The following is an 18,225-nucleotide window of genomic DNA, read 5'->3' as shown; positions in this document are numbered from 1 at the left end:
TCAGTGAACGAACCAGTCCAGTTGTAGGTCCACAAGGTGACCCAAAAACTAACATTACGAGAAAGATGTGGAGGAGCAAAAGTCAGGGCCCTTTTAAGCTAAGTTGTAAAAACAAATTCGTGGTAAGAACGTAAACTCTGATTTACCTAAATGTAAGCGTTACCTTAATTAATTTGTTGCAGTTCCAAGAAGAGGGAAAAAAAAAAAAGAAGACATTTTCCATTACTCATTTGAGATTCCAATTAACGTTAAAGATTGAATTCCTGGTCATTGAAGCCACCTGGTTCTTGATCCGTGGTATTGCTCTCACTGGACCCCACACCCTGCACTCTTGTAGTATAAAATTATAACCCCACACTCCACTCCTTAATAGCCACCAATCTATTTTTACCACAGTTTATACCCAACAGTGTATTTTTGGAACAATCATAATCACCATTCTCATTTTCTTCCTCTGTTTTTCTTGAACGCCAGTTGGGAAAAGCTTCAAATTTTAGATATGGAGTCCTTAACAGGATCATCTGTAAAAGGGGTTTGTTTGGACAAGATTATAGACAAACATAGAGGTCTGTCTTTGTGTACTAAAGATGTTGGTCTGAGTAAAAGGTCAGAAATTTGCTTTCTTGGATTGTCAAGCTGTAAGCTTGTTAATGTCAGCTCACTTTCTATTCAGCGCAAAACCGTTCAGCCTATTTCTTGTGCTCCTGCTCTCCAATCATCTTTTGACACTCAGGTCTCTTCTACTTTCCTTTATTGAATACTGAAGTAGTACTATTTAGTTGCAAAATCATTTTGGGACTCTACTAAAACACTTGTTTCTGGAATAATATTGTGTCTTATTTTCATCTTTCTAGTTTACACTTAATTTATTTCTTACTTTCTTTTCAGATATGAACATTAGCTGTTAGCTTGCAATATGATGCATAACATGTACTATGAGTTAAAATTGTTCACCTCAAAGTGAAGTTAGAAATACTGAGAGAGTAATTGATAAATAGCTAAAAATTGGATGTGTTTCTTGTTCTGCTAATGTAAATAACTAGTAATATTACTATTATATGGATCTAAGTGACATATGCACTATTGAATTGAATAAAAATCTATTTTCAATATAATTGTATGTTCAACTTTTAACTCATGCAGACACATACTCAGAGTGAAGAAACAGAGACAACGGATACAAGTAAGTCATCCTACTGTGGTAGTTCTTATATGTAGGAGTTATTTTTATTGTAATAACAGTCGCTATATAACTTAGATACTGTTGTTTTCTTTCTAGATCAATCCGAACCTGTCCGTGTAAAATTTCAATTGAATAAGGAATGCACCTTTGGTCAGCATTTCCACATAGTGGGTGATGATCCAGTTCTTGGTTCATGGAATCCATCAAATGCAGTGCCACTTGACTGGTCAGAGGGACATGCCTGGACTGTCGAGTTGGTACTGAAATCAATCTAATTATGGTTAATATTTCATTTACTAAACTATGTTCTAATTCTTTGAGACTATTTTAGGATATCCCAAGTGGAAAAACCATCAGCTACAAGTTCATTCTGAAAGGAGATGCTGAGACTATCTTGTGGCAACAAGGCCCTGATCGAATTCTTCAAACATGGGAAACCAAGAAAATAATAACAGTTTCTGAAGATTGGGACAATGCTGAGCTGCAGACAATTGTAGAAGAGGAACCTGCTGCAGAACAATCCGAAGAATCTGCAGCTAATCCAGAAATTTTAATAGCTGAGAATCTGGTTCCATCAACAGTTGTAGACCTAGAAGATGATGTAAACGAGGAAAAAAGCAATGAAGTTTTAGCTATAGTCGCAGAAAATATCACTGAAGTAAAAGAGGATGTGAACACTGATCTAAATGAGGACACAATAATAGAAGCAAAAGCTATTGGCAAGAATAACATGGTGTTTAATAATGAAGTGTTAAACTCAAAAGACGAGTCAATCCTAATCATGCATGAAACAGTTCCTGTCTTGGTTCCTGGCTTAACCCAAGTTTTGGACATGGACAAAGTTATTGCTGAGACCTCACTTGGATCAAATAGTGAGGAGTTCAATGTGTTGTTGGATGAAGTTCAGATGAATAAAATTGTTGCTGAGGGATCACTTGGATTGAAATCTGAGGAGTTCAATGTGCCAGAGGTAACTGCTTAACACCTATTACAAGTTTCGTATGGAGAAGAAGTGTCTTTAGCAAATGTAGTTCTCTCAGTTTTGTCTTCCTAATAAAATGATATAGAGCTATTCTACCACTAGATGTTGAGTCATTGGTGCTTGGTATGTTGAATTACCAAGAATCAACAAAGATTTTTAGTTCTCTATATTCTTTCTTGATCACATTGTAAAACTTTTTGAAAGTTGGTATTCAAACAATCAATATCTTAATAAACTATTGAGACACAAAAACTAAAACTTGCAATCCCATTATGTCCTACTTAAAGGCCTTGTTATCTTCCTGAATATATTATCAGGACACAAGAAAGTTGGTTTCAAACAATCAAAATCTTAATAAGACACAAAACTAAAACTTGCAACCTCATTATGTCCTACTCAAAGATCTTTAATCTTCTTAAATTGTTGAGTATGAGGCTTTAGCTTGAGTTCTCAAAGGCATCACATAGCTCATGTATAGCTCAAATTGTTGATTGTATTTTCTTTATTTGTCAATTTCTGATGTGCTGATACTTTAATATATCCAGTTGAGTTCAAATGAAGAGGTAGTTACTGATTTAACACATCCTAGAGAAATCCCAGAAATGATGCTTAATGTCAAGCAAGAAGTAAGAAGGAATGAAGATATAGAAAAGTCTGAATTAGTGGAAGGAGGAGATTGGCCTAACGGAAAGCCCGTGGAAGAGATATTTGACAGTGATATGCAATGGGGTAAAAGAACACTGCAGAAGTTCTTTGCCAATTTGGGTTTCTTTAAAGTAGAGCTTGAAGGCTGAAAAACAAGCTCATAGACAACAATGTGTGGATAACAATGTCACTGATAAATGTATTATGGTCCTCTTGTTCTCTTTTTTTCCAAGGCTTGTATTATATTTTGTTCCAATACATATTACTATTCTCAAGTATTAGAACTACTATCCCACCACCACCACCACCAAAGGTTGTGGTTGGATGAATAGGATCCTTCCACCCTTAATCAAATGTTTCGAGTTCGAGCCTTAAAATAGAAGAAAAAATCCTGCTAGGGAGCGAGCACTTCCTCCTTTAATCGCCTTAATCGGTGTGGAACCGAAATAGTCAGATACTCCGATACTAGTACTGAAATCTAGGTGGAAACCAATAAAAAACTAACCCACCCGAAAAAGAATTCCCACATCGTTTTTGGTGCAGGAAAGCACCATAATTGCACGATCATAACTCTCCCTCGATTCTAACATAAATTGCCAGATCTGTTCACCATCCCCAATGTTACATGTTATTATAGCCACATTATTTGAGATCTCTCTAGGAATTCTGCCTACCCGGACGTAACGTCTACGCCGTTCCCTTGCCATTTGGCCAGTTACCGAACGGTTGTCTACACTACATAAAATATCCAAGTTATGTTTTGTCATTGGTAAGTAAACTTATACGATGGTAGTGAAGAACTTGACAACAAAATTATGATTAATAGTCACTGTACTGGCTATATAAATATGTTTACTTGTATCATAATGGTTCAATGCTCGAGTGTCGCATCACCGGCAATTCATACTCACACGGGATATCTTGGATTGTGACTGCTAGCAACATTCATTGACGTGGAAGCAACCACTATTGTAGCAACCACTATTGTTTGTATTAGTATAAACTATGTACATCACACCACGTAGGGCACAACCATTTCCCGTATCCTGCGTGAATACATGATGCTTTATGCACCTGCCCTTTTTTTTTTTAAATTCAGTGATGATTGTTACCATAAATGATAAAATCATCATGTGTATATTATGAATACAAATCTACACATGGCGTGCTCAAAACACATTTTACATGAACTTCAAAGCATTAAATGCTAGAAATTAACACAGGAGAATTAGCAAGGAACATGAACATCGACGTGGAGAGTAGCCTCTATATCCAACTAGTTCGAAAGCAGCCTCTATATCCAACTACTTTGAAATTGAAGCATAATTGATTGATTGTGTAGATTTCAAATAAAGTAACAGCAAGTTTCTATAGAAAAATATCTTGTTATCTTTCTACGAAGCTAAGAGAAAATTGCAAGGTAGAAACTATATACTTACACACACTATGGTTGAAACTAGGGCACCAAAAACAAGCCCTTCCATAAAAGATGTTGGAATCACTTTTCCAAGGAGAGTAAAAGGGAAAGATAATTCTCTGTAACATAGCGGGAAAAAAATTATGAAGGCACCAAAAAGCCAATTAGATAGTTGTGAAGGTGGTTTCGCTACCAAACTGTCTGCCTGGAGACACCAGTCAAAATTCCTGCTGTAGGACCTCCCATTATAAAATCACTTGGGTGGTGCTAGCTCTCTCTCTGGACATGATTCGGATAGGGTGGTTAAGATCTAACACAATCAAGAGATAACTAAAGTTAGTATTCACCAGCGGAAAACATGAACTCTTTATTCCAAAACTTGCTTCGTTCTTCATCAGTTAAAAATCAAACAAGACTTTCGAGTGCAGAGACTAAAAGCAAGGCAAAATCAACTTGGGAACTAGGGAGAACTTGGCTATGATAAAAATGTAATACTGTGGCCCTTAGGTTACCTGGGTGAATCCCTTTGACTCGTTGCCCCAGTAGTACCTGCACATGCTTGTTCAGCAAATCAGGATACTCTCGACACAGCAAGGTTTGAATCAGGTGCATCTGAGGAAGAATAGGAGATGGTCAAAACTCTCCACCCAGAGCACAGACAAGAAAAAGCTATTGGAATATGATAGCCTTCCAGTTAGGAGTAGACCATATTCAAGGACCAAAATAGAAAAGGAACAGAAAGAAACCCCAGCAAAAGTTACAACAGAACAGAACTGTGAGAGGAAAATAGAAGGGGCAGAATTAGGACTAAACACCACTGTTTTACCTCAAAAGAAGAAGCATGAAGCATGGCCTACGTTGCAAGATGAACAAGTAGGCCAACAAGCTCACATTTCCCTGTTTTGCTCCTGACTCTGATGCAACAAAATTCAAGGAGGGGTGCATCCCAGATAATCTCAACCCCTCATCCCCAAAACTTGCATCCATGCACCCCTTAGCCAAAGATCAGTCACGTTCTCAAAAACTGGGTAATCAGTCATGGGCAGCATCGCCATTAACTCCCACCTCCGGAACATTTACTTGAGGTACTCTATCCTCCACTGACCATTCATCCACATGATTGACAGTCTCCCACAAGAACCCATTTTCATTTTCCACTGAAAGCTTATTGAGGTCTTTATCCACTACTCGGGGGTGAGATGTAATGTATGAGACGTATTTATCTGCACATATGCATTATTAGTCTACAAATTAGCTCTCAAAATAAACCTGTATCCAGACAAGGTAACTTTAGAAAGGAAAGAATGTAAAGCAGCTCCCGGGTCTTATCATAAAATGACATTGAATTCAGAAATCGGTGTAACATTCCCTTTTTTACAAGGTTCGGAAGTAGGTGTAACATGTCAGAATTGATAAGAGTAATATATATACTGACATCACGTTAAAGTGATAACTGAGAAAATGAAAGATAATTTTGTCAAAACACACAAGAGACTATTCTTAAAAATTTACTGGACATGAGACACAGTTCTTAAGAATTTACTCATTACACAAATTCTCTTTTGAAATAGTTGAAGTGAAGAATGAATTTCCATCACACCATTAGCTCTTGATGCTTGTAACAAGTTACATCAAGAAATTCAGGGGAACATTTTAACAGGATCTTACCAGCCAAGTTACGAAGAGCATTCTCAGCTGCCTGTTGCTGAGCATCCTTCCTAGTCTTACCCATTCCAACACCAACTCTCTCACCGGTGAAGAAGACCTAAAGATGACTCAGGCTCAGAATTCTGGATACAAAAACCTTATGCTGCTTGTCTAAATTCAGAAGCCAATATGATAATGCACTTTTATGAACAATAATGAAAGGAGCAGGCAAAAAACAAAGAAAATTTTCTTCCCAGTTCAGATGCAACACTCTCATATCAAAACGAATATCTTGAAAGAGAGACATTAACAGACAGTTCATAACACATGCCTCACATAGTATTTAAGTGAGGCATATCAAAACGAATATCTTGAAAGCGAGACATTAACACATGCCTCGCTTGCCGATTTTCAAAGTCATCACAGCCCATGCCTCATATAATAATAAATTTCAATTGTCTCAACTAAAACATACAGACACATGAATATCACATCGCACACTAATTTCAAGTATCCCATCAACATCAAAGGTATAAACTCCACTAATATTATCACAGCATATTGTATCACTTATAGTTTTTTTTTCTAAAAGAAATTTGTTTTGATTAATTTGTTAAATGTATAGCAAACTACCATAACTGTCTTAACAAGGATATAAAATCCATGGAGCCATTACCTTGCACGCTACTTCCTAGTATCCCATCAGTATATAAGAAGAGGAACAGTATTATCAGTGAAAACTAGAGCTGCATTTAGCAGAATTTTATCTTCAAATTTTGATGATAACAATGCAATTAATGAGTCCCTGAAAATGGCTTCAGATAAGTAAAACTTTCTACAGTAGAAAATGCTCTAACCTCAACTGAAAATTGCAATTCCTCACTGGTGCTCACCACAGGCCTGAACTCAACCTACACAGCAAGACACAGTGGTGGAGCTCTTACTATGACAACCAAGAAAAATCAACAAGAGCAGAGAATGGTACCATCTTGGCTAAAAAGTATGTACCACATACCTTTGAGTTGCATCGCCGTCCAATTTCTTGCAGCACCCCAGTAGCTAAAGATGGTAAGAAGTTCATTCTCCCAGCTTCTGGTTGAGATTCTCTGTTGTTAAATGTTGACTGATGTTGAAAGAGCCTACCCTCTGTCAGGGTCAAATTACAATTAGCCTAGCAAGCATATATTATAAACTTGAAGAAGAGAGGAAATAAAACAAGGAAAAGGGGAATAAAAAGAGATTGTTTGTGTCAACTAACCAGTAAACATTTTAGCTAATCTATTTCTCAACCTTCCCCCAATAATCTCTTACTTGTTCTCCCTATACTAAACTAAAGACCAACCTATAAAGTCAGCACATCCGAGAATCAATATGTTGATTCTATTGTTCAAGATTATACAAAAACTTCTTTTGAAGTCCTTCTAAACACAATCTTGACCAAAATAGATAAAAACACACCATCATGGCAATCAATAAGTATAAGTATTCATTCCGGCCTTCTTTATTTTCTTGGATAAATTTTATCCTTGCCCTAATTGACAAATAAACACGCAATTAGTTGGATTTATTACTATTTCGATAGCTGGGCTCAAAATCACAAGCTGAAAACTAGCCTTTACCCACATCAGTAGCACCAAAGACTGCAGTCAGACTTAATACCAGCAACCAACTTAACAGCATTCACACCCCAGAAGAGTCACTGACATGGCTACTTTATCCAAAGACCAAACACTATTGTAGTATGGTTAATAAATGCATTCCTACCTAAAGGCCTACATTTGTCCTTAATATTTCAAATCCATAACAGCAAATAAGGAATTAAAAAAAAACACTAAAACAATCTATAAGAATAAAACTCAAACCCACCTGTCTGTTGAATAAGAGAATTTTGTTTATGCATTTCATGCCTGGAATTAGTCTGCAAAGAGTCGAACATTCGAAAGGATTAGCCAACAGGAGGCCAGTTAACTATTTCAGAGGGAAGCAGTAGCAAGTACCTCTTCATTCTTCCCTGTAGATGCATATGTTGGTAACACCATGCTTGTTGCACCTTGACTGAGCAAATTCAGATGACCTCTCTGTTTATCAGACCTTGATGCATCAGATTCTTGAAAAATCCCAGGTGATCGACTACCCAAATGTCCTTTATTTAGGTCATCTTCCACCAACCATCCACCCTGCGATGGTATGGGCAGTATGGGTGGTTTCTGAGGCACCCTAGATAATAAAGGAGGTTCTGCTGAACCGCGATACCTCGAATCCTGGCTAGGATTCAACATGGGATACCTTCTCTTCCCATCAGCATCAACTTCAGAAAAGCTGTTATCTCGTCTAAATGGAGCTCCCAGCAAACTTGGTTCTAAATACACACAGGAACAAAATGACTACCGGGTGGGAAACGAAAAAGATAAAACATCTACTATTTAAGTGCAGGTAAAGACAGGCTTCTATACTTTCTGAAGGTTGAATTGGTTTCATTGACTGAGTAGGTACATTTGCAGCAATTCCCACCGTAAGCTGTGAGCTTCCGGGCTTCAAATCAGGATTATTACCGATGAAAGGAGAAGCAGAGTTCATATTAACTTTTCCCTCCTGGATAGAACATAAATGTTAGAGCATAAGCAAATGACAGGCTGAAAATTAAATTACTTGATGTGATGTGTTGCTCTTCCAAGTTATCTTTTTGGTCAAGCATGTGATAACAAGTCAAACTACGCAGACAGTTATTACCACCTGCTGATGCAATCTTTGTGCAACTTCAGGCCCATACATCCCCTCAGGAATAGGAGCATTCAGATTTCCGGATGATGAAAAACAAGCATCCTTAGAGTAGAAAAAGCAAACCCTTATCAAGATCAGCCTTCATTTAAAAGTTGAAATTTAAAGAGATTGAAGATGAATACCTCAGACATTAAGTAGTTGCTCACGTCAGGTGCAGAAGGTAAATTTACGACCTCATCTTCATAGAAGATCTCAGAGATCTTCCGGAGTAGACTTTCATCAAACTCTCTAAGTGACAAAAAAAAGGGATCAGATAAAGAACTACTCAATTGACTCAAACTTAAACATCTCTTCTGAGAATGAACTTACTTGAAAAATCGACCTCTAACATCGCAAGCAACATTTCTCGCCACACATAGGACAGGAACTGCATTGGCCATCTACTCAAAAAGAAGTTCCCATTCAGTCTCGATGTGACAAAAGAAAGATGATATTAAAATAATCAGAAATAGCAAAACATAAACCTCTGCTTGTGGAGCATAATATGGAGTGAAAGCAGGGACAACATGAACGCGAGGTTGATCTTTATCTTCCCACACTTTTAATCGGTCATCAATAACCATCGCCAATTTTGGATGACAATTGCCAGTTTGGAAGACAGTAAGTAAAGACTTCTTGGCCCCTATGTGACCAATAACATAGACAATGTTCTGAGTTAATGAAAAAGATTTTATAAATTATACAGTTCAAGAGGAAAAGGTATTAGCCCGCTGATGAGAAGCAACCACAGTTGGCAGCTTCTTGGACATCAATACCACTATAACATTAGAAGCTAAAGAAAATACCACCAAAAGCATAGAACGACATATATCAAACACAAGAAGACAAATCTTCCATTAGTTTTGGTGCTTCATTATCCTTTACGACAATGTGGATGGATCATATGTAAGTTCATAAGAAGAGGTTTGAGCTTTTCTCTAGTAATGGTAGGGGGTGGTTTACCATGAACGGAAGAACAAAAGATTTTTTTCCCAAGGAGTCACAAGACAGTAAAGTATTCCAGGTCCTAACCTGATTTGACACATACAACACGGTCCATCAATTGTTTGGCATTAATGAGGTGTGACCCAGGGTCAAGTAGCCTCCAGATCTCCAATGCATAATCTCTCTCCGCCATGGTGCAAACATACACTTCGAACCTTCTCCGACCTCTGGCTGTCAAATAAGTTCTCAACTCATCCCAAGCAGGACGCAATCTAACTAGCACACTGGTATCCCGATTCTGCACAAGAAGTTTCCCATGATAAGAAAATGCGTAGAGACAGAAAATTCATCACAGACGACCATGATGTGTTATAAATGTTCAACTGAATTCGAGTCCACATTCCAGTGTCATAACATGGGCAACTGCATTAAGACAATGAAACTTGATATTCTGATGGCAGTTGAGCTAGAAGGCCAAAAGTCCGGATACCATTTTCTTTTAGCTACATGAAAAAAAGATTGATTGAATACAAGAGCCATAAAAGAATAAAGACCGGAGGTGAATTGTTGATCGCTCCTCCAATCCTTTCTTCCACGAACTCGCACAGGTAAGGATGCAGATCTCTAAACATGGGAAGCCCATAAGGGAATGCAACTTTGCCAATGCTGGTGGATTAGTGAACGCACATGTCTAAGGACCATCAGCAGCATGAAGTGCATATTTCATGAACAAAAGAAACTCAAATTGCAATTCATTAAACACCATCACAATAGACCAAATAAACACCATAGAGTATAATACAAACACCTTGGAGTAAGTGAGGGAAACTGAATGAGTCACTTAGCCAACACTATGGTTCAATCCAATCTTGTCTGCTCTTGACACACGCCACACGGTCACAAGAAGCATCACCAACCTCAATGACGGACCAAAAAAGCTGTATAACGTAAACATAATATACACACGCACACACACAAAGAAAAAGATATGCGCTCCAAGACCAACAAATCAAAGCACCATGCCTTCTCAGAAAGCCCAATTTGAGACTGAAAACATATCAATTACATGAACTTCTGGAAGTAGATGCAAAAAAGGGTCTAACAAAGCAAATAGCAAGTGATAAAGGAACACTAAGTTTAACGCAGATTGGTCTCAAAGTGCCTAAAATAGTTGTTTCATCCAAGATTCCAGATAAGCAACATAACTTGGAAGTTCATTAAATTATAAATCGTACAACTAAGGAGTAGATCAAACAGTATCTCAAGCTGAGATCATCTATAAACTATACAGAGAACCTTGTCTACAAGATCTCAAATAGAGCATGTAAATTTTCTGAAAAGAAAGACAAATGTTGAGTGATAAAGCATAGTTGCCACCAAAAAGTGAAAGGCTGTTAACTAATGAATTGGTAACAGTTTAAGCATAAAGACAGGATAACAGCAAATGTTTTAGCACAATACTGTGAAACTATTTAAATCGCTACAATTAACTACTCAATCCACTTTCACGCAATAGTACTCCAATTTGTATGAGAAACCATAAAGCATCCTCCGCACAACTTCAAAATTCAATCGATCAACTATGCCTCACTGTACTATATGTGTTTTCTATTAAGAAACCTAAAATACTAAAAATTAACAGAATAATGAGCAAATATAAAAAATTAATGACAACATACTCCTAATAAATCAATAGCCAAAATTTTACTCCACGAATATATCACGACATGCAACTAATTAACTTCCACTAGCACCACTAAGGGAATGTTGTAAGCAGGGGGGATATTCTCCATGATGCAAAATGTAGAATAATTTGACAAACATGCATATGCCTTAGACGTGTCATGATAAGAATCAATAATTGCAAGGCATAACAGAGAAATGAAAGAAAATCTCCCTATCTTATTACCTCTGGATTAATCCGTGTTAGAACCGCATTCTTTTCCAGCAACCTTATGACTGGCCGAACTACACGCTCTTGCCCTTCAGATAATTGTAGCACCTCCTCTTGCTGAGCTTTATATACTTTCCCGCCATCAACAACAGAATCACTCTCCAAGTACTGCTTCAACAATGCACGATCCTCTATATATCTCTTCATCTCAGCGGACATCCCAGACAACCGAATTGGATCTGTTTCTCGTGCAACCCAACCCCGCAAAGCCTCAATTCTATCCTCAAACGACTTCATTGTATTAGCAACAATTAAAGTCTCATCGAGATCAAAAACAATTGATAAACACCTCATATTCAGCATTCGTAAACAAGCACTATACAGACCAAAGGGCACTGAATAGCACCAAAAACAGGGGAACTTCTTCTGCTTACTCGGCATTGCCACCAAATGTATTTCTTCTTCCCCCAGCAAGACTACTGCAGTCTACACAAAAACCAATAAGAAGGAACAATGCATCAGCACATCTTATCCACAAAATATCAATTACACATTATTTAATGTACATATTCAGGATTTCTCTGTCCTCTTATCACCAAGTTATGTATACTTCAAACAAAAATCACATTTCTGAGGACAATAGCTTTAGCACGTGTCTTTATTTCCTAACGCAAAAACATAAGAACCTATTTACATCTCATATAAGAAATATCAATTCTTTTCAATAGATACATAAAAACGAAGGCAGGGGTAAGGTCTGCGTACATACTACTCTCCCAAGACCCCACTTGTGGGAATACACTAAGGTATGTTGTTGTTGTTGTAGATACATAAAAACAAAAAAACATGCAACATATGCAGAGCTGTCAAATTCATAGAGCATCCTCATTATTAAATCATAATAGCAAAAAGGAATTTGCATATACATCCTGACAAAAATGCCACATGAAAATGCCACAATTACTTTCATCTCATCAAAATATCATCAACCAAGAAAATCATAGCCACAAGATTTCTCACTGTCAAAAAATTGAGTTATTTCACGAATTAACTGTAATCAAGGCACCGCAAAGAAACTTTGCATACACATCTACATAAAATGCCACAAGATTTCTCACTGTCAAAAAATTGAGGTAACCAACTAAAAGCACAACTGTGTCCCATTAATTTCATCAACAAGAGCATTATTTCTCATTATCAGAAAACTCTTTGAACAAATAAACAACAACTGGCCTCTAGTAATTTCATAGTAAATTGTAAAGTCGGTATTTCATAGTAAACGTAAAAACATTAACGAGCATTATGAGTCTCATCGTCACAAAACTCCATTAGCAACTAAATTTCAACTCATGCAGTATTTTCACAAAAAATGTAAAACCAGTATTTCCCAATAAGAGTTTAAGTTCTATGCACTGATGGTGTAAAAAATATTTATACAATCAAGTCACTTATTAGTTAATTACAGGTAAATCTCTTTGATAAGCATTAAATAATAAACTGATAAAATGGTAACTAACCTACTATCATATGTTAAAATTCGTTGATACTGTAAAAAATATCTACACAACCAGGTCACTAAGTCACTAATAGGGTAAACACTAATTAGGTAATTACAGGTAAATCTCTTGATAAGTATTAATTAATAATCTGATAAAAGTGGTAACTAACTACTATTACAGGTTAAAAAATCTTTATACAACTGGTTATAGCTAGTTATTCAATTAAATGTAAAATCAGCATTTCACAGTAAATGTAAAGCACTATACAACTGATTATAGCTAGTTATTCAACTAAAACTTGAATGAGTTCATAAAAGCACGAGGTGTGAAGATTGATGCTGATCAGAACCAAGGTATATAAACAACACCTGGCCTCTTGTAATCATAGTAAATGTAAAGTGAGTATTTCACAATAAACGTAAAATCATAAACAAGCGTTTTCTTTTGATGAAGTATTACGAGTCTCATTGTCACAAAATTCCGTAACAACTAAATCAACTCGTGCAGTAAATGTACTAAAGCATTATACAACTGGTTATAGCTAGTTATTCAATTAAAATTTGCCAATGTATATAACCTTGAGTTCATAAAAGCAGGAGGCGTGAAGATTAATCAACGGAGACTGATCAGAACCGTTCGACGCCGAATTCGAGTTGGGTTCAAGCTTACAACGAACAGGTGATGAAATTGTTTGTAGAACAGAGAGAGGATGACACCGTTCGCTGTTTTGAGATATGTGATGGATCCGTATCTCGTTGTTTGGGAACTGAAAATTCTGATCCTTAACCTGAACAATCTCCAGCTCTCCTAAACACGTTTCTCCGTGAAACACAACCGATTTGAACCCTAAAAAACTCATTGTAACAGAGCTTAATCTCGCAAAATCGAAAAATGTGATGAATTACTCGAGGATAATTCACTGGAAAAATAGAAAAATTTAGAAAAAAAGAATTTTCTCTTTCTTCACTCCATTGCTGTGTACCTATTTCTCTGTGTTTTTTCTCTCTCTAGAGCTGGCGCGCTCTGCTTATGCTTTTTTTTCTCGCTCTATAAGCAGCGGTTTCGAATGAATAGGGTGTGTTAAGGTATTTATAGAAAAACTGAGTGGGGTTGGTTTATAATTGGTCTTAATGTTGTAAGAATTTTACGGAAAAACCGGAGGGTTTCGTATGGATTGTATCTGGTTCAAGGTACGCATGCGATGTGTGAGGCTCGTAAGGGTTTGTTATTCTACGCTCAGGCGCACGGTTAGGATGTTTATGTTTTGATGTGGCGTGACCATGACCATTCGATCAATGAGAATTTGATCATATTGTGGAGACGCGTCTATTTTATATATTACTCCCTTATTTAGTACGTAGGAAGTATTTGGTTAGGTTACTCATTAAGTAGTGTTGTAATTTGTAATGTATCAGCAATTTTAATTACCAAAAAGAAAAAAGAAAATGTCTCAGCAATTATAGAGCTGCTATATTTGTGTGTATGTCTGTAGATTTATCCTTTTTTACCTTTTAAGGGATTTTTAAATTTTTGTTAAAAATCAAATTAGATTATGTATCAACTAATTTATTCCATTGTCTATCGTGCTATGATGTTTAATGTCTTCTATTTATTTTTAATACTAGTTTATGGGCACGCGCTTTGTATTTCATATAATTTAGTATATATTTTTTATAAAATCGCATATATTATTAAACAAAGTGTTTGAATTATAAAATAAACATTTTAAAAAGTATCTTATTTTGATTCAAACAATGTGTTTGAATCAAATAAACGATTATTTGATTGCCTACTTTCTTTTGTGATTAGCAAGCATAATATACTAAACATAAAAAGATTTACTAAATAGTAAGGTTGGAATAATAGATCATTAATGTCCTCTAAACTCAGATTTGTTGAATTTGATGTGACGTTGTTAAGATAATTGAATTTGGCCTATATATAATGTTGGTAAGGTAATATGTGTAGATACGAATATAGATATCGTGTGATAATTTCAAAATACTATTCTATTCAAGCAAGATAACTTGTATCTAAAAGTTTTATAAATTTACATATAACAATAATAATTTATTAATATTTAAAAGGAACAAAAAAATCATAATATTAACATTTATATGTATTTTATCTACCGCACACTATCCTCAATGGATACATGTATCCTGCAATGTAGAAGCAACGATTGTCGGGATATATGGTCGTTGCTTCATTTTCTTATCTCTTCAATATTAGTATGTGCCTTATAAATAAAGTAATTCAATAAATTACACTAATACTTTAATTATTTTCTATAAAATCATCATATTAAATTAACCTACTTAATTCTCAGATTATCATACCAGAAAATGAAAATTTCTGAAAAGGAAAATGAAAAGAAAATTTAAATAAGAAATGAAAGTTGAAGGGAGAAAAACTCTACTACGTAATATTTCATTTACGGCACAAGAGTCTATATGATTTTCGGAAAAAATATAAAATAAATACCATTTCATACTAAATAACAGTAGATGGTGTTGCTTAATCAAAAATTACATAAATAATACTAATACACAATTTTATGAACACTCGTAGAAGAGACAATGAACTTACACGTTAAACTTGCAAATCTACTTCTTTCCTCGGCTATTTCTTCTTTTAATAGTCGATTTATATAAGTTGCTGATTGATTTTTTAACCGATGAAAAAAGCATGATGACAAAGTAAACTAAAGGTCCTTAGCTAAGAGGTAAAAAAGCTTATATTGAGATCATCTCACAGTAGCAATAAGTTATATTGGGGCAAAAATTTCAGTGCATCTAAAATTTAATATTTAATAAGAGGTTATAATAGTCAATTAACTTTTGAAGGATTTTTCTGTAATCCAATCTTTAAATTGGGGATTTATACTTATAAAATAGTACGATATAAATCGAATTAATGTTAACTCATATTCGATTTGAATTTGAGACTCAATCTGGATCTAATTTATAGGTTTAAGATTGACGAGGTATAAATAAGAAGCCAACACTTAGTCGACTCTAGTATTTAATAGCGAATGCATCTTTGAAGCAAATTAGATTATAATATCAGCTAATTAATTTTGTTTTCTATCTAGCTATTGATGCAACACATTCTCATTACTTGTAACATAAACTAAACAAATCCATGTTACATTAGATTCAATTTCAATTTGCGTCTCAATTTTGAGACAATGTCCAAGTTTGAGATTGACGAGATACAAATGAGAAGTGTAACAGTCCGATCGGTCGTTTTGAGTTCTAGCGCGTCGTTCAGTGGTTTGAGCCCTTGAGTAGTTTCACTTCAGATATTAAGAGTTGTACGTATGGACGGAATTGAATTTCGGGAAGTTCGGAGTTGATTTGAAAAAATAAATTCTAATTTCGGAAGCCTTAAATTGGAAGAATTGACTAAAATTTGACTTTTGAGTAAACGACCTAGGAATCGGGATTTGAAAGTTTCAATAGGTTCGTATGATGATTTCAGACTCGGGCGTATGTTCGGATTGAGTATCGGATCACCCGGGAGTATTTCTGCGCTTATTATGGAAGGTTGGTATTTTAAAAGTTTAAGAATTTTCTAAGTTTGGTTTGAAGTGGGCTTTGGTGTTATTGATGTCTGTTTGGGATTTCAAACCTTGAAATGAGTTCGTATTGTGATTCATGACTTGTACGCAAAGTTTGGCATCATTCCAGAATATTTTAGTATGGCTCGGACGCGTTCATCGAAGTTTAGAAGTTTGAAAGTTTAAAGAAGGATTTTTATCGTCGATTCGTAGTTTGGATATTGTTTGGTGTGATTTGAGGCCTCGAGCAAGTTTGCACCATATTTTGGGAATGGTTGGTATGATTGGACGGGGTCCCAGATGCCTCGGGTGAGTTTCAGATTGGAATCGGATCGAAAGTTGAAGTTGAATGCTGGTGTTGGCCAACTGCTGGTGCAATCGCACTTGCGTGTTGAGGGCCGCAGGTGCGGCGTTGGGGCCGAAGAAGCGACCATTGGACTGAGCTGGGTGGCCGCAGATGCGAGACTATTTCCGCATCTGCAAGCTCGCAGATGCGAAGGGTGCTCCGCAGAAGCGGAAAACGAGAGGGCCAACTGGGTCGCAAAAGTGGAGGGATATCCGCACGTGCGGGAGCACAGGAGCGTATGGGGGACCGTAGGAGCGAAAATAGGTCCGCAGACGCGAATTTTGCCTGGCTTGGAGGGAACCACACCTGCAATGGATTTTTCGCAGGTGCGGAAAGTCGTCTGGGCAGAAGTGTTATTTTAAAAGCGGGATTTGGCCCATTTTCTCTCATTTTCACCTGGTTAGGGTGATTTTGGAGAGCTTCAAGGGTATATTTTCATCAAGCAACACAAGGTAAGTGATTCTCACATATTACAAGTTAAATACATAGGTTGTATATGGATTTAAGCATGAAAATTAGTAGAAACTTGGGATTTTGGTAGAAAATTTAGAAATTGGTATTTTTGGACTTTGACTATGAAATTGGACATGGAATTAGGAATAAATCATATATTTGAGTTCATGGTATTATGGATAAAATTTATCTTCAAAAAATTTTGGAATCCGGGCGTGTGGGCCCGAGGGTTGACTTTATTAACTTTTCGAGCGGAGTTAGAATTGTTTAAATTGATTAATTATGGGTATTAGAGTATATTTTGATTAGTTTGCACCTTGTTTGACTTGTTTTGGATCGACGAGCATCGGTTTGAGGTGTTAGAGAGGCTTTGGAGCCGGTTATGGAACTTTGGAGTGAGGTAAGTCTCTTGTCTAACTATGTGAGGGGGAAACTACCCCTAGGTGATGTATTTGATATGTGCTACTTGTTACGGGGGCTACGTACGCACAAGATGACGAGAGTCCGTACGTAGCTAAATCTATGTTATTGTCCGGGTAGACTTAGGTTTACACCATGCTATAGCTGTACTATTTGAATTGTCTCCTACCTATTAAATTCCTTTATTTTACGTTGCGACATGAGACTAGACTTGTGTAGAGTGATAGACTTGCTATTGTAGAGATTCGACGGACTTCAGGATTAGCCGCGAAATAATTGTACTCCTCTTACGAATTTCTCCCGCGCTATGCGTTCTCATCGAAAGGTTTCCAAAAACTTTATAACTCACTCGTCTATTCGTGAGTGGGGTCGAGGACCCGTCAAAGCTTCTTATTCTAATGGGATCGGGTCGTTTGTCTCGGTAGGATAGAAACATCTATGGTTCGTGTCGTTCGACCCTCGGCAGTGCGCA

At 36.4% G+C, this 18,225-nt stretch overlaps 2 protein-coding genes across 3 annotated transcripts; one reads left to right on the top strand and one right to left on the bottom strand.

Annotated features, from left to right (window-relative positions):
• The first annotated feature begins 374 nt into the window (after nucleotides 1-374).
• On the top strand, nucleotides 375-3,085 carry LOC107801903 (uncharacterized). Its single transcript, XM_016625316.2, has 5 exons — nucleotides 375-733; nucleotides 1,144-1,183; nucleotides 1,280-1,440; nucleotides 1,515-2,153; nucleotides 2,711-3,085. Exons 1-5 carry the CDS (start codon nucleotides 500-502, stop codon nucleotides 2,957-2,959), a joined length of 1,323 nt encoding a protein of 440 aa, XP_016480802.2. The 5' UTR covers nucleotides 375-499; the 3' UTR covers nucleotides 2,960-3,085.
• Nucleotides 3,086-4,118: 1,033 nt separating this feature from the next.
• LOC107801902 (RNA polymerase II C-terminal domain phosphatase-like 2) lies at nucleotides 4,119-14,033 on the bottom strand. Of its 2 annotated transcripts, XM_016625314.2 has the most exons (16): nucleotides 13,550-14,033; nucleotides 11,489-11,959; nucleotides 9,667-9,877; nucleotides 9,120-9,277; nucleotides 8,965-9,035; nucleotides 8,778-8,883; nucleotides 8,608-8,697; nucleotides 8,328-8,466; nucleotides 7,872-8,233; nucleotides 7,741-7,792; nucleotides 6,890-7,020; nucleotides 6,732-6,785; nucleotides 5,896-5,992; nucleotides 5,054-5,450; nucleotides 4,740-4,839; nucleotides 4,119-4,537 (listed from the first exon to the last, which is right to left on the bottom strand). In XM_016625314.2, exons 1-14 carry the CDS (start codon nucleotides 13,829-13,831, stop codon nucleotides 5,260-5,262), a joined length of 2,415 nt encoding a protein of 804 aa, XP_016480800.1. In that variant the 5' UTR covers nucleotides 13,832-14,033; the 3' UTR covers nucleotides 4,119-4,537; nucleotides 4,740-4,839; nucleotides 5,054-5,259. The 2 variants fall into 2 exon arrangements, with proteins under 2 accessions (XP_016480800.1, XP_075088134.1); XM_075232033.1 differs by lacking the exon at nucleotides 8,608-8,697.
• Nucleotides 14,034-18,225: the final 4,192 nt, after the last annotated feature.

The sequence above is a fragment of the Nicotiana tabacum genome, chromosome 2 (assembly GCF_000715075.1).
Source record: "Nicotiana tabacum cultivar K326 chromosome 2, ASM71507v2, whole genome shotgun sequence".
Taxonomy (NCBI): Eukaryota; Viridiplantae; Streptophyta; class Magnoliopsida; order Solanales; family Solanaceae; genus Nicotiana; species Nicotiana tabacum.
Note: the sequence above shows the minus strand (reverse complement) of the source record. Positions and strands in the feature narration are given on the sequence as shown.